The sequence below is a fragment of the Kogia breviceps genome, chromosome 1 (assembly GCF_026419965.1).
Source record: "Kogia breviceps isolate mKogBre1 chromosome 1, mKogBre1 haplotype 1, whole genome shotgun sequence".
Taxonomy (NCBI): Eukaryota; Metazoa; Chordata; class Mammalia; order Artiodactyla; family Physeteridae; genus Kogia; species Kogia breviceps.
Window position 1 is genome coordinate 810,497 of NC_081310.1, and position 13,918 is coordinate 824,414.

General features: G+C 59.5%; 1 protein-coding gene and 1 long non-coding RNA gene across 3 annotated transcripts in view; one reads left to right on the forward strand and one right to left on the reverse strand.

Moving 5' to 3' along the window:
• The first annotated feature begins 44 nt into the window (after positions 1 to 44).
• Positions 45 to 13,918, forward strand: part of LMOD1 (leiomodin 1) — a 38,455-nt gene continuing 24,581 nt past the window's right edge. Inside the window, exons 1-2 of the mRNA XM_059059388.2 lie at positions 45 to 2,011; positions 6,254 to 7,244. Of these exons, the coding sequence (XP_058915371.1) occupies positions 6,984 to 7,244 (261 nt within the window). The 5' untranslated portion in view covers positions 45 to 2,011; positions 6,254 to 6,983. The remainder of the gene's footprint in view (positions 2,012 to 6,253; positions 7,245 to 13,918) is intronic.
• Positions 9,391 to 13,918, reverse strand: part of LOC131753827 (uncharacterized) — a 28,508-nt gene continuing 23,980 nt past the window's right edge. The window contains exons 1-3 of one of the 2 annotated variants that reach the window (XR_010839222.1): positions 11,207 to 11,431; positions 11,000 to 11,122; positions 9,391 to 9,641 (exon numbers count right to left, since the gene is read on the reverse strand). This is a non-coding gene — a long non-coding RNA (uncharacterized lncRNA). Of the gene's footprint in view, positions 9,642 to 10,999; positions 11,123 to 11,206; positions 11,432 to 13,918 lie in introns of those variants that run through there. The other variant, XR_010839221.1, reaches the window with a different exon arrangement.

Sequence of the window (13,918 nt, forward strand, 5' to 3'; positions counted from 1 at the left end):
GGGAGCCGGGGATAGGGCTGCGGGGCGGAAGGCGGGGCTCCGGGCGGAAGGCACCGCTCCGGGAGGGGGCGCCCGGGGGCGCCCAGGTGCGGAGAGGTACCCGTCACTGAAGCCGCAGGGCCAGACTGAAGACAAACCTGGTGTTGCGCCGCTAGGGTTCCCAGAACTCCCGAACACGTTTCTTTGTTCTAGTACCTGGCTGTCAAGTGTGGATTAAATGCTGCCTACTTCGTCAGAGTTGGTGAAGCCCCACCGACTACCCGGAGCTCTTTTAGGGCGGGCAGTGCCCGAGTCCTTTAGAGTCTCGGGGCCGGACTGTAGTGGATGTTCCATAAATGTTTGTGAACATCTGGAGCGCCGTGTCCCGTGGGGGCCCTCGACGTGAGGGACAGCGACAACGAAGCCTCTTTCAGACCTCCAAATGATCACCGGGAGACGTGAGGGGTGTTTAGCTCAGAGAAGAGGTAGCAAAAGGCTGGGAACCCCGTGCTCTTTCCAGCAAAACCTGTCATGTGACAGCTGCTACGGGAGCTCTTCCCCATCCTACACTTTTTTTTTTTTTTTTTTTTCTCACTGTTGTGGCCTCTCCCGTTGCGGAGCACAGGCTACGGACGCACAGGCTCAGCGGCCGTGGCTCACGGGCCCATGTGGGATCTTCCCGGACCCGGGCACGAGCCCGTGACCCCTGCATCGGCAGGCGGACTCTCAACCACTGCGCCACCAGGGAGGCCCCCCATCCTGCACTTTTGAGGTTGACTTTAAAACTTGTATATATTTATTTCCTGGGAAAGTTAGTGTAATAAACAATAGGAAACTGCAAGGAAGAGTGACGTTCCTTCCAAAATCTTGGAAATAAGGTGAGCAAATAAACTGAACCCTCCGTAGAACCAAATGAAGACTGTCAGTAAAATGTGTCTCATACTGAAAAGAACAGTTCAAACCAGTCCTGTGATTTGGATGCCTAAGTCCAAGAGGGCTTATTTGGAATGTGACTGTGATTAAGAACTCTTCAATCTAATTAATTGACAGCCTGAAGAGAATGTGGGAGACAGGCAACCGGGGACCTGGAAAGAGTCACCAGGCAGCAAGGGTCCTGGTGGGCATAAGTATTTCCGTAACTAGAGATTTATGTTCTCATGAGATTCTGGTCTCACCAGGACCCAGAGGAAATAGCCCTTAGCTCCTGTTCCATATTCATCCTGCAGTCTTCTGATTGTTATTGGTCTCTGAATGGATTTTCCTTTAAGAGACAATGCTCATAACTCTTCCTGTCCACTCGGTGGTTATACTGGTTTATGCATTCACCTCTTGCGAGATTGGTCCCCTTGAGTCAAATCAGTCACCAGGAATGGTGATCACACCCAGTTGCTGAGTTTGTAGAGCTGAGGGCCAGACTCTAGGCTGTGGTGGCCCGGTTCACTTCATCTCAACAGTTCCTCTCCTGGGGCAGCCTCCCATTCTGGAAGGCGCTGCTCGCGCGGCCAGCAAGCATTCTTGGACTTCTCACCTTCTGTTTTCTGTAACTGCAGCAGATGACAGGGTGGAGCGGACAGTTGGGTCTGGGCAAGGCCTAGGGCTTCGCCTTTGGCTAGAGAGGAAGCTGCCCCCACGCTCCCAACACCCCCGGAAAATATCCCTATCCATCTTGGAAGAAGAGAGCGTAGAGAGTCTTCAAGACGTCTGCAGAGCTGAAAGGTCAGTGACATGAAGGAATGACCTCAAGACCAACAGAGGAAAGGAGTGGGGTCCTTGAGAGGGACCTGGCCTGAAGGGGAAGGGAGTCTGAGATGGTGACCCAACACCCCAGGGCACGTTTGGTGAAAGTCGGTGTGCGGGGCCCAGTGTGAGGCTGCGCTGGAACCCTGCGACCTAGGTCCTCCGGGTGTTGCTTTGGGGAAAGCAGCTCCCTGTGTGAACTGAAAGAGCTGTGACCCGGGGCCCGTTTCGCTGTGAGATTCCCCCAAGCGAACAAAGCGAAGGAAGAAGATCCTCCCTCAGAAACCACGTGGAGGTATGTGAGGTGGCGGGTCCAGCAGTGACTCTGATGCCTCTTGCCCACCCCGTCCGTCCCCCACCCCACGATGAGCTTTCCTCTGTGTTCTGCTCTTGGACAAGTAGAACTTGTCTCTTTTTCTTGGGGAAGGACCACTTTCAGAGGCTAGGGTTGGGGACAGGGCCATTTGATAGATATGAAGGGTGCCGAGTTTGTGCTGAACGGAGAAAGTAACGAGAGGGATTGGTAATCCCAGATCAACTGTAAGACCCTTCCCCTGTGCTCGGGGTTGCCTTAGTATAAGGACTGGGGTGGAGAGAATACCAAAAATATCGACGTAAATATCGACATGGTTCCGACCCTCAGGGTCTTCAAAACGTACTTGGAGAGAAAGAATAAGCCCTTGAGAAATAGCTGTTGGGTCAGAGTTAGAAAATGCCAGCTTTGACAGAGAATTGTGCTAAATGCTGGAGGCATTCGGAGGGGAGAGACCCTGGGGGCTGGTGTGTGCTTGCAGAAGGGTCCTGGGGGAATATGGCAGGCAAGCTGGAGCCTGAAGACTGGGCGGAGTCTGCTGGGGGAGGGGGTCCGAGGGAGCGGGGATGCCAGCTACAAGGCACAGGAGCAGGAAGCACTCAGCGTTGTCGCCCGTGGGCTGCTGGCCCCACTGGGAGGGTGGGAAACCCGGGAAGCGGGAGAATGAGGCTTTCTCGGGGGACGAAGTTCCGGCCACGGAGGTGAGCAGTGCAAGCCAGAGGGAGGGTCTGCTGTGCGTCGGGAGGCCGTTGTCCACAGACCTCTCCCGCTTCTGCACAGCCAAGCGTCTGAAGCTCACCTCTGTCCGAGACCGCTGCTGTAAGCAGGTCGCCTGGGACAGCTCCAGACGTGACTTCCTCTGGAGCGGGTGCGTTTACGCTACAGGATAGTGAAGGCACAGCTCTCTCCCTCCCCTCCCTGGAGCAGACTGTCTACCTTCCAGGTCACAATGATGTATTAAAGTTTTATCTACTTTATTCAAGTAGCTGAGGGAGTTCCTTCCAGAAGGATGCTGTCTTTTCGGTAGACGGTGAGCTCACCGGGTGAAGAACAGGCTGCAAGCAGCTTGGGTGAGGGGCGCGAGGGAGGAGCCCTTCTCTCCACCCAGACCCCACCCTCAGAGAGGGGTGGACGTTTTCAGAACCCGCCTGCCACTTAGGGGGTCCTGGCCCCCAGTTGGTTGGGCTCCATTGAGCCAGAGGTTTGGGGACCTCAAGAGCTCCACGCAGCAGGAGGTCACAGGCCATGTATGTGGCTCCAGACCCTCAGCCCCATCTGGCCCGTCAGATTGCCTTGGACCAGTGAGGCTGGCACCACAGCCAGCTCTGGGTGTGGGGTTCCAGCCTGTGACTGGGGCCTGTTTGGGGTTTTAGCCGGGCCGGGGCGCCGTGGGTGGGGAGAGGAGGCAGTCTCTTGTCTCTCTCCTGCCCTCCTTCCTCTCCCTGCCCTCCTTGCAGGAAGACATGTGTCCGGCCTGTGGTCTGTCTCCGAGCTCTCCTCTGGCCACTTCTGCCCAGCCCAGGCGCGCAGGGCCAGGCGGCGGCTTGCTTCAGAGACAAAGTCCGCCACTCCAGAGAAACTTCCAGGCTCCCTGAAAAGGAGAAAGCCGGTGTGGTCGTATGCTGACCATACGCACAGACGGAGTGCTTACAGGCTCTGGCGCCCCGCTGCACGCTTTGTGCACTTCACCTTGTTGATATATTTAATACCTTCATAGCCCTGTGCAGCATGGTTTTTTCTCAAGGTACTTTTAAGAGTCTCGTTTTCCATTTCCTGCGGCTCAGAGAGGTTAAATAACTTACGCAAAGTCACACATCTCAGATTTGAGCCCACATCATTTGACTCCTGAGCCCGGGGCCTTACCTGCTACACTACACTGCCACCCTGGATTCCTGAAAATGGGACTTTCCTGGGGTCACTCGGCCCAGCTGAGAGCCACCCTAAGCATTAGTTACTTGCTTCTGGTCCCTGTCCCTCGACACGTGCACAGGTTTTGGCCAGAGTTTGGGGTCCCTTTCCCTTCCTCCGTCTGGCACGGCGGTGCTGGGTTTTCTCTGGGGACTAGGCCATCCCATCATCCCGATACTCAGGATGAATTTGTTTGGGGTGGAAGTGGATTCTCAGCTTGGATAACCGTTGCCCCTGGAGAGTGCGTGGGGCGGTGGTCCCTCGCCGCAGGGGCCCCGGTCCTCCAGCCCCACGGGTGATGCCTTTTGGCTTTCAGGGTCCGCGGGCCGGCCCCCGGAGCCCGGGTTCTCGGAGCGAGTCACATCAGAAGGGCCAGCTGTTTGGCGTCGTGGGATGGAAGCAGAGAACATGCCGGGCTTCTGTGCAGGAACCTTTGGTTAGGAGGCCGGCAGTCCTGCCTGAGGTGTGGAAGCTCTGGCTTTGTTTCCTGAGTTTAGAACCAGGGGGAGGAGACGCCTGCTGAAACCAGGTGGCCCAGGGCTGAGTGACGGGGCTTTAGGAGGAGATGAAAGAGTCGCCGGGGGGCTGGAAAGAGCTGCTTTCAGCTGGCAGGGTCGAGAGGTTGGCTGGGGTGGCCCCAGAGATCTTGCCTCTTCTGGGCGGAAATGAGAGCGGAGGCCAACAGACGTGAGGGACTGGGGGGAGACAGTTCTGTCCACTCGCCCTGGAGCCCCAGGCCAGCCCAAGGCCTCGGCGTGCCCACTGGGGGCCACCTGACCCTCCCCACGAGGTTAGCGTGTCTCCCTCGGGCTCTAGGCAGTTGCTTCTCGCCCTCCTCTTTCACCTCGCCTTCTTCTACGTCAACAGATGACACATTTAAAAGAGAATGGCCACGCTGTAATGATTCTTGCGTCTCTCTCCGTATAGTGCCTGGCCGGGTGGGGTATAAACGTAGCGCCCTTGAATGAATGAGTGAGTGAATGATGAGAACGAGGCGAGGCGATGAGTGCGTGCGCACGCGCGTGCGTGGCTGCGTGCGTGGCTGCGTGCGTGGCTGCGTGCGTCGTGCGTCGTGCGTGTTGAAGGTGGTTTCTGCTGAAGGACGGAAAGACAAAGATGAGCGAGGAGGTGGGGCGTGAGAACAGAGCCTGGGCCAGGAGAAAAAGTGAGTGATCATGACGCCTACAGACAGTGATTGTGTGCTCACTGCCCGTCAGGTGCGTCAACTGCGTGGCTCGCGTGAAACGCTCACGGCCCTTCTCCGAGCCCGGCACCAGCGCCGTCCTTACTTTATAGCTGACGAAGCTGGCTCTCAGAGAAGGAGGTGGCCGGGCCAGAATCGCCCGTCGGCTGAGCAGGGAGCCCAGCACCTACGCGGGCCGGCCTCCCGGGGAGCCCGAGCTTGGACCAGCAGTGAATCCAGCCTCCCTGCTGTGCCCCCGGCAGCCCTGCGCTTCTCTCTCTTTTCAGGCGTCTGGTAAACCCTTTTTTCGCCCATAAACTGTTTGAAATTACTTGTTTATTAACTGTCTTCACTGATAGACTGTAAGCTCCAGGAAGGCCGGGACCACACGGACTTTCTGTCCTTAGTTTCATCCCTTGCTCTTGGACCGGAGCCTGCCGCGTGGTCTGCGCCCATCAGCATACGCTCATGCCTCGCGCACAGACGCCCCGCCTCCGGCCCCCGAGCTCCTGCCCCCTTCCCCTCGGCCCGCCTGCTGGCCTCTCTGCCCTCCGTCCCACCAGCCTTATCCTGAAGGGGACTAGCCGGCGGTCAATGCCAGGGCCGAGTTCTTCTCCCAGACGATCCCTGGAGTCAGCAGGTGCCGATGGGTGACTGTCTCTCTCTGGCTAAGGGTGGACCGACGCCGGGAAAGATCGAAGCCGCTACGCAGTGGGTTACGGCAGGGCTTCTAGAGGGATTTTGTGGCAGGAGATTGAATGTCCCCGCGCCTTGTGCGGGGCAGCAAGGGAGATGAGCAGCGAAAGCCCTTTCACGAAACCTGCCAGAGCCGTTGCAGTCGGGTCTCTCCCAACTGCCCAGAGTTATACACTTGGTGGGGTCCTGCTGCCCCCACGGGAGGCGCCCCGCAGAGGAAGGAGCCGACGGGAGGGAAGGAGGTGGGAACCCTCTTCCCAAGAGCTCGTGGAGGCCAACAGCCCTGTCAGAGTTCCCTGACTTCTGCACCGCACGCTTTCTAGCCGAAACAGCCTGCCGGTTTTCCCTCTGGGAACACAGGGAGGATTTATTTTTTCTCTCTCTCTCTGTCTCTCTGTCTCTCTCTCTGTCTCTCTGTCTCTCCGCGCACGCGCAAGAAGTGGCCACGGCAGGCGGGGGCCTCTGATGCTGGGCCCTCCTCGGCAGGAGAGAACGGGCGGGTCGCTCGAGGCTTCTGGAATCGAGTTCTCTCCTGGGGCTGTGGACACCGGGGAGACCCCAGCACACTACCAAATACAGTAGAAAGGAGTCAGCGGAGCACGTGCTGACCACAGCGCCGTCCAGCCCGGGTGGAGGCATCACGTGTGCACTCGAACAGGGCAGGCCTGGGGCTGGCCGCCCGTGAAGCCCGCGTCCGGTCTGCTTGCTTTTCTGGCTCTCCGTGGCTCTCGCCTGCTTCAGCCAGCCTCTGCATTTTTGTATTATATCTTTTTCTCATTGCGTGGCCCCCTTGTCTTTAAAAGGCTAAATGCTCTGTGCTAAATTTGGTCACACAGCGCTCCAAGATTCCCTGGAATGTCCTCAAGTTTCAAACAGCTCTGACAGCGAGGCAGGCCCGCCCCTGCCCAGGGATTGGCCTCTCCTTTCAGGGCCGGGCCGTCATGGGGCCTTATTGGCTGCTGGCTGGACCAGACCGGGTCCACTAGCCCTGGGCTTGGGGAGGCTGCGACTCCCAGTGCACACTTGGGCACCTGCAGCAGGCAGGGCAGGGGAGCCGAGGTCCGCGACCAGCTGGGGGTCTGCTCCATCCAGATCAGCTCGCACCCCGTCCCGGCCCACCAGGACCTCCCCGCAGCCCTCGCAAGAGCAGCGGTCCACTTTGCCAAGATGTCCAAGGTAGCCAAGTATCGCCGGCAGGTGAGCGAGGACCCCGACATCGACAGCCTGCTGTCCACCCTGTCTCCTGAGGAGATGGCGGAGCTGGAGAAGGAGCTGGACGTGGTGGACCCAGATGGGAGCGTCCCCGTGGGGCTGCGCCAGAGGAACCAGACAGAGAAGCCGTCCACGGGCGCGTACAACCGGGAAGCCATGCTCAACTTCTGTGAAAAGGAGACCAAGAAACTTATCCGGAGGGAGATGTCCATGGATGTGAGTGTGGGGGGGGGCGGGGGAGGGGGAAGGGAGAAGAGGGGGAGGGAGGGGGAGGGAGGGGGAGGGGGGAGACCCCAACGCCACGATGAGGATGCGCTTTCCTTAGAAGAAGAGTTCTTGCTGGCAAAGGATTTAGTGTTTCAGAACCGATTGTCATCCCCTGAACTGGCCGTGTGAGCTCCTTACCCCTATTTGCTGTCTCATGAAGCAGAGGTCAGATGCGTTGGGGGGACCTGCACCCACGTATCACGTGGGGCTGCTAGCAACTTGGGAGCTGGAGGGGACGCCCTTGGGGTGGTCACTCTCGGGTTGACTCCACCCGGACGCCACACCTGGCTTTTTTCCTTCCCATTCATCCCACCCTCCTGGCAGGAGGAGAGACTGGGCTTGCAGTCTCCTGCCAGCCCCTCCTTGTGGAGAACAGCTCGCTTTCAAGGCCTCTGGGCATCTCGTGGCATGTGGACCACGGGAGGCAGCTGGTCAGATGGGCTTCCCAGGGCAGTGGAGACAGGCCGGGGTCTGCGCCTTCACCCACAGCTTCCGTCCGTCTCATTCCCAGGGGAGGTGGGGTCTGCACTTTCTGGAGGAGCCTCTCGAGGGAGCAGCCCTCCTTTTGGGGGTAAGGCCCCTTGGCTGGGGGATGAAGTTCTTTCCCAGCCACCAGGTGGTGTTTTGCCACCAGGAGGGGACAGAGGAGGGGTAGGGGTGACCACTGGGGAAGCGTCTGCGCACATCTAGGATGGGCTTAAGCAAAGTGGCTTTCTGGTTTTTTCCCGGGTTTCCGCCGTGTGCTCATATGTGGGTTTTCTTGGGACAAAGCAGCCTGGCCTCGGCCGGAGGACGACTTCGCAGACACCCTTCCTCCAGGTCAGGAGTGTCTGCTGGGGAGACTGTCCCGCTGTGTGCTGCCTCCCCACCCCCCCGCCTGGACCTCGCCGGCCACCTCCCTGTGCGCCATCACCTGAAACTCCCGTGAGGTGTCCGGCGGGGACACTCGCCGCAGCGCCCGCCGGTGGGCACGCACGGCCCCTCGAGGATGGGGAACAGGGGGCAGGCTGGGGCAAGGTGGGGGAGCTGGCGCCCCAGCTCCGCCCCTGCCTCCCCGGCCCGTGTTTAAAGCTCTGCCAAAACACTGGTAGGGTAGGGGTCGTTTTGTAACACACAGAAATACCAAACCACTATGCTGTGCCCTGGGAACTCACATAGCGGTAGCATTTTAGGTCAGTTATAGTTTATGATCCTGTGGGCAAGGTCCAGATGCAGCTCTGACGTGCTGGGTAGATACTACCACCTTGATGGGAATGAGAGCATGCGGGGACCTGCTGTGGGGACACACAGGGAAGGAAGCAAGACGCTCCCCGGGGGCTGGCACCTCTGTCAGTGCCCCACTGGACCCCTGGCACCCAGTCCCCAGGCTCCGAGCCCACAGCTGGGAAGGTCCCCAGAGGCGAAAGACAAGCAAGAGACACTCCTGATCCCAAAGCGAGGCGTTCGGGCCGCAGAGCATGTGAGGGTCTCACCCGCACAGGCCTCCCTCCCGGCCAGCCAGTTAGCACCGGGTGGACACTTGTCTCGCAGGCAGAGTCCGAGTCAAGGGACACGGTGACGCCTGTGGGGGAGGCACCCCTAGGCCTTTTCCCTTGGGGAGAGGCTGTCGGTCCTCCACACCCCACACCGCTTCCTCCCCCAGGCCGGGGGCCCATGCAGCTCGGCGGCTCCCGGGCCGTGGGCAGAGTCACCTGAGTCACCTGGGGAGGGGGCACAAGCCCGGGGACGCGGCCTCGTCAGCACCCTTAGCAAACCTCGAGCCTGGTACGAGCTCTGCTTTGAAACACGTGGTCTGAGAACCAGAGTCCCGCACTGTGACCTGCCTTGGTCTCCTCACCCCCACAGTGAGGGCTGGAGCGTCCACCTCATCGCCTTCATCGGGCCGGTTCGAAGCCAAAACCGCAGCTCCAAAGTGTCGGCTCTCTGGGTCAAGAAGCCCAGGAGCCGTGGGGCTGGGAGGGCGGTGCTGGAGCTGCCTCTAAGCAGAGAGTAAGGAGCCGGCGTCACCTGATTTCATGATACGGTTGTGGGCGCACTTTTTCTTTTTTTGTATTTATTTAATTAATTCATTTATTTTGGCTGCGTTGGGTCTTCGTTGCTGCGCGCGGCTTTCTTTAGTTGCGGCGAGCGGGGGCTACTGTTCGCTGCGATCCTTGGGCTTCTCATTGCCGTGGCTTCTCTTGCTGCGGAGCATGGGCTCTAGGCATGCAGGCTTCAGTAGTTGCGGCATGTGGGCTCAGTAGTTGTGGCTCGAGGGCTCTAGAGCCCAGGCTCAGTCGTTATGGCGCACGCATGGGCTTAGCAGCATGTGGGCTCTTCCCGGACCAGGGCTTGAACCCGCGTCCCCTGCATCGGCAGGCAGATTCTTAACCACTGCGCCACCAGGGAAGCCTGTGGGCATACTTTTTAAAGGATCCTTATCTTTTAGATGCAGACACTAAAACACTTATGGGAAAAAACCTGCTAGGATTAGGGAATTTGCTTTAAAGTACGGCAGCCGGGGGGAGTGGGCAGGCTATAGATGACATGAGACTGTCCGCTGGTAGACAGTTGCTGACGTGATGAAGCTGGCACTGTGCTATTATACTCATCTCTCTACTTCTGTGTATATGTTTCAGATCTTCCATAGTAAAATGTTGTTTGTTTTTTTATTTAATACATAGAGACCAAGAGTGGAAGGCAGGCCCAGTTTGGGTCCTAAATTCTGGCTTTTCCTGGGGCGGAGTCCCCAAGGTTCATATGCAGGCTGGGTGGGTCTCGCTGTGGAAGGGACCTTGCTCTGCTTCTCCCCCACCCCCTGCTTCCTCCAGGCCAGCTCCTATCTGTCCTTGGGTCTCAGGTACCACTTCCTCCAGGGAGTCTTCCCTGACTTGCCCTGCCCCCGGCAGTGTCGGGCACCTTGCCTGATCTGAGCTCTCCAGCGCCACTGTGCCAACCCCATCCCGACCCATCCCGTCCTCCCGTCACACTGTTGCCAAGTCTGCTTTCTTGTGCAGCTGGTGTGGTTCTGGAGAACACGTGCTAGCTCGGCCTGGTGAGCAGGGGGTCAGGGTGGGCTTGACAGAGCTGACCTCGGCTCCACTCCCTCCCCCTAAAGGGGCAGAGCCCTCGGCCAGTGTGTGCCATCCCGGTCCTCCCGCCCAGGTGGAAGACGGCCCTGGCAGGTCTGTAGCCAAGGGCTCAGTGAAACCCTCGTCCTGGCTCAGGTTTCAGGAACCGGATCCCAACGGGTCAGCCGTGTGTTCTCTTTCCTTCCCAAGTGGGAAAGAAGACCTCCCGCCTGCCTCCCCGTCCTCCTCCCTGGTCTGCCGGGGGGCTGGGATTAGCACCTGCGCCCAGGCAGGAGCGGGGACAGCTCAGTCAGGGTGGAGGAAGCCCTTCTGGGTTCTCCCTCGGGGAAAACTCGAGAACCTCCATGAGCCAGTAGCTGCTGGGCCCAAGCCTCTGAGCTCCCTGTGGTCCCAGCCCCGCAGCCTCAGCTGCCGGCCCAGCATCCGTGGTCTCCCCGCAGGGATGGGAAAGCGGAAGAGCCCGGCAGCACCCGTTGCCCTTTGCCGTGTGCACTGACTGGGGGGCATGGCTCCTTGCTGAAGGAGATTAACCCCAGTGGGTACACAACCAGAACCGCCCCGGAGGCCGGGCGGAGGGGGCAGGAGAGGTGCCGGGCAGGCACCAGTGATGGCCCGGCCAGCTCAGAATCTCACCCCGGATCTGAAAGCTGCCTCTGTCCACCCGGAGGTGAAAAAGCACACTTCTTCAACTAGGTGGTGGGATTCGCGTGTGTCTGTCTTAATTGCTGTTCTTCCTCATCTACTATGTAGTTTCTCCTGTATGTATAGAATATTCAGTTTAATGAATCTTCAGCAAGTGAAGCTCCCGCCCCCACCCTTGGGCTGCCCCTGGGCGCTTGCCTTCTCCTCAGCGAGGCAGCAGGGACACAGCTTGGCTGGATGGGCCGGGCGGAGAGGGAGGCAGGACCATGGAGAACCGAACACGCAAAAAGTGCAGCAGTGCTGGGGGATGCAGGGGGGCGGGGCTTCGCCACCAGATCAGGTAGGCAGGGGCCTGGGGTCCCCGGGCTGAGCCAGAGCCCGCACCCACCATCTGCTCCCAGCAGCCTCTCCCTCCACCCAGGAGCCTGGAGCATCTGTGTGGGACATCTGGGGGGTGGGGGTGGGGGTTGGTGATATTCGATGCCTGCCAAGTCGGATAAACAGGAATAGCCTTTCCAGACCAGCCAGAGCTTGTTTACCAGACCTCTCCTGGCATAACGGGGGAGGAAGACGGGTCTGGATTCGGGGCCTGTCCCCCCAGGGCTTGCTGGCCCAGGACACGGGGGTGGGGGCAGCCCCCGGTGTCTGGAGCCCGAGGTGTCCAGGACTGACCCAGCTCCTGTCCCTTACGCGCTAGAGAACTCGCCGAGTCCCCTCAGGAAGGAAGCACACTCGCGGTGCTGAGGACCTTCTGGACCACAGGCCTCATTAGCATGGCTTCCTGAGTCCCCCGTGTTACCTGTCAGGTGACCTTGGAGGGTTACTGTGAGGTTAACTTGGACCAGGTGCTGAAAGGGGCACGGAGACCTTCCCCTCCTCTCCCTGAATCCTGCAGACTTCATGCCTGGGTATTCGCCAAATCAACTTTTTCTTAATCTCTCATGAGGTTAAAAACTGCTGCCGGTGGGAGAGAGGAGCTGATGGATGCGGGGAGAGTGGCCCCGAGTTCAGGAAAGGGGGAGGCAGGGAGTTTAATTACTTCCTGCCCCAGCCCTGTCCCGTGGCCTGGCCTGGTTTCTCCGAGCCTCTGCCTAGTTATTTTAGCCCCAGGCTCAAGGGCTGAGGCGCAGGGCTGGACGTCTCGGGCCTGTGAACCCTCCTCGTCTCTGGGGCCCACGGCAGAGAGGACCAGCTGGTCGTCCCGATGCTGTTTACAAACAGCTAGGACTAGAACGGCCTCCTGCCCCCCCCCTCCCTCCCACCCCCCTCTGGCCTCCCCAGGAGGGTCCACAGCCCCTTCAGGCTGTCGCATCAGTGCCAGCAGGACCCCGTCCTGACCTGAAAAGTGGAACATCCCGGGCGCAGAAGGTAGCGAGTCTGGAGGTCAGAACAGGGTCTCCAGAGGCAGCTGGACCTGGATTCGGACCCCGTCCCTTTGCCTTTCTGAGCCCGAGATGCCCATCCACAAGATGGAAGTAAAGCCCACCATAGGGCAGTTGTGAGGTTTAGGCAAAATAGGGCATGGAAGGCGTGTGGCAGGGAGATTTCCCTGACCCTGACGGTCCGGTAGTTAAGACTCCGAGCTGCCACTGCTAGGGGCACAGGTTCAATCCTTGGTCGGGGAGCTCGGATCCTGCACGCCTGCTGCCACGCAGTGTGGCCAAAACAAAAGGCGGCGCTTGGCGGGCTGGGGCTGGGGGCCTGGAGGTGGGGCCTCGAGCTTTGTCCCACCTTCACTCTTCTTAGGCAGGGTTCATGGGTCATGTCTGTGTTTCTGGGCAGGGAGGCGGATTCCACTGAATCATTGATTCTCCGGCGATTTCGTGAGCTCCCAACAGGCACTTTCTAAATGCTAGGAGGCAGTAGTAAGACGGAGTGGCCCTTGGCCCTGGGCTCACATTCTAGTGGGTGAGACCGATAATACTCATAGAGACCATATACACACATCACATGTAACATGTGTTGGTTACAAAGAATAACCTAGTTTCAGGAAAGAGTACATAAGCAAGTCTTGGCGGGGGGAGATTCCTACCAGGGGTCAGGGAGAACACTGCCCAGAGGCGACGTGGGGGCAGCCCCGGGACGGTCCAGAAGGAACAGCAAACACAGGCCTGTGGTGCTAGCAGGTGTAGCCTGTCAGAGGGCGAGCCAGGCCCTGTAACTGGAGCAGCTGAGCGGGGGATGAGGCCAGGAGTAGGCTGGGTTCAGGTGAAGCAGGGTGGGTTCAGGTGATACGGGGCGGGTTCAAGTGATGCGGGGGCAGGTTCAAGTGATGTGGGACTGGTTCAGGTGATGCAGGGGCGGGTTCAGGCGATATGCAGCAGTTTCAGGTGATGTGGGGTGGGTTCAGGTGATGCGGGGGCGGGTTCAGGTGATGCGGGGGCGGGTTCAGGTGATGTGGGGTGGGTTCAGGTTATACGGGGGCGGGGTTCAGGTGATGTGGGGGCGGGTTCAGGTTATACGAGGCGGGTTCAGGTGATGCGGGGCGGGTTCAGGTGATGCGGGGGCGGGTTCAGGTGATGCGGGGGCGGGTTCAGGTGATGCGGGGCGGGTTCAGGTGATGCGGGGGCGGGTTCAGGTGATGCGGGGGCGGGCTCAAGTGATGTGGGACTGGTTCAAGTGATGCAGGGGCGGGTTCAGGAGATATGCAGCGGTTTCAGGTGATGCGGGACAGGTTCAGGTGATGCGGGGTGGGTTCAGGTGATATGGGGCGGGTTCAGGTGATGCGGGGGAGGGGATCAGGTGATGTGGGGGCGGGTTCAGGTGATACGGGGGCGGGGTTCAGGTGATGTGGGGGCGGGTTCAGGTTATACGAGGCGGGTTCAGGTGATGCGAGGGTGGGTTCAGGTGATGCGGGGCGGGTTCAGGTGATGCGGGGTGGGGTTCAGGTGATGCGGGGGCGGGTTCAGG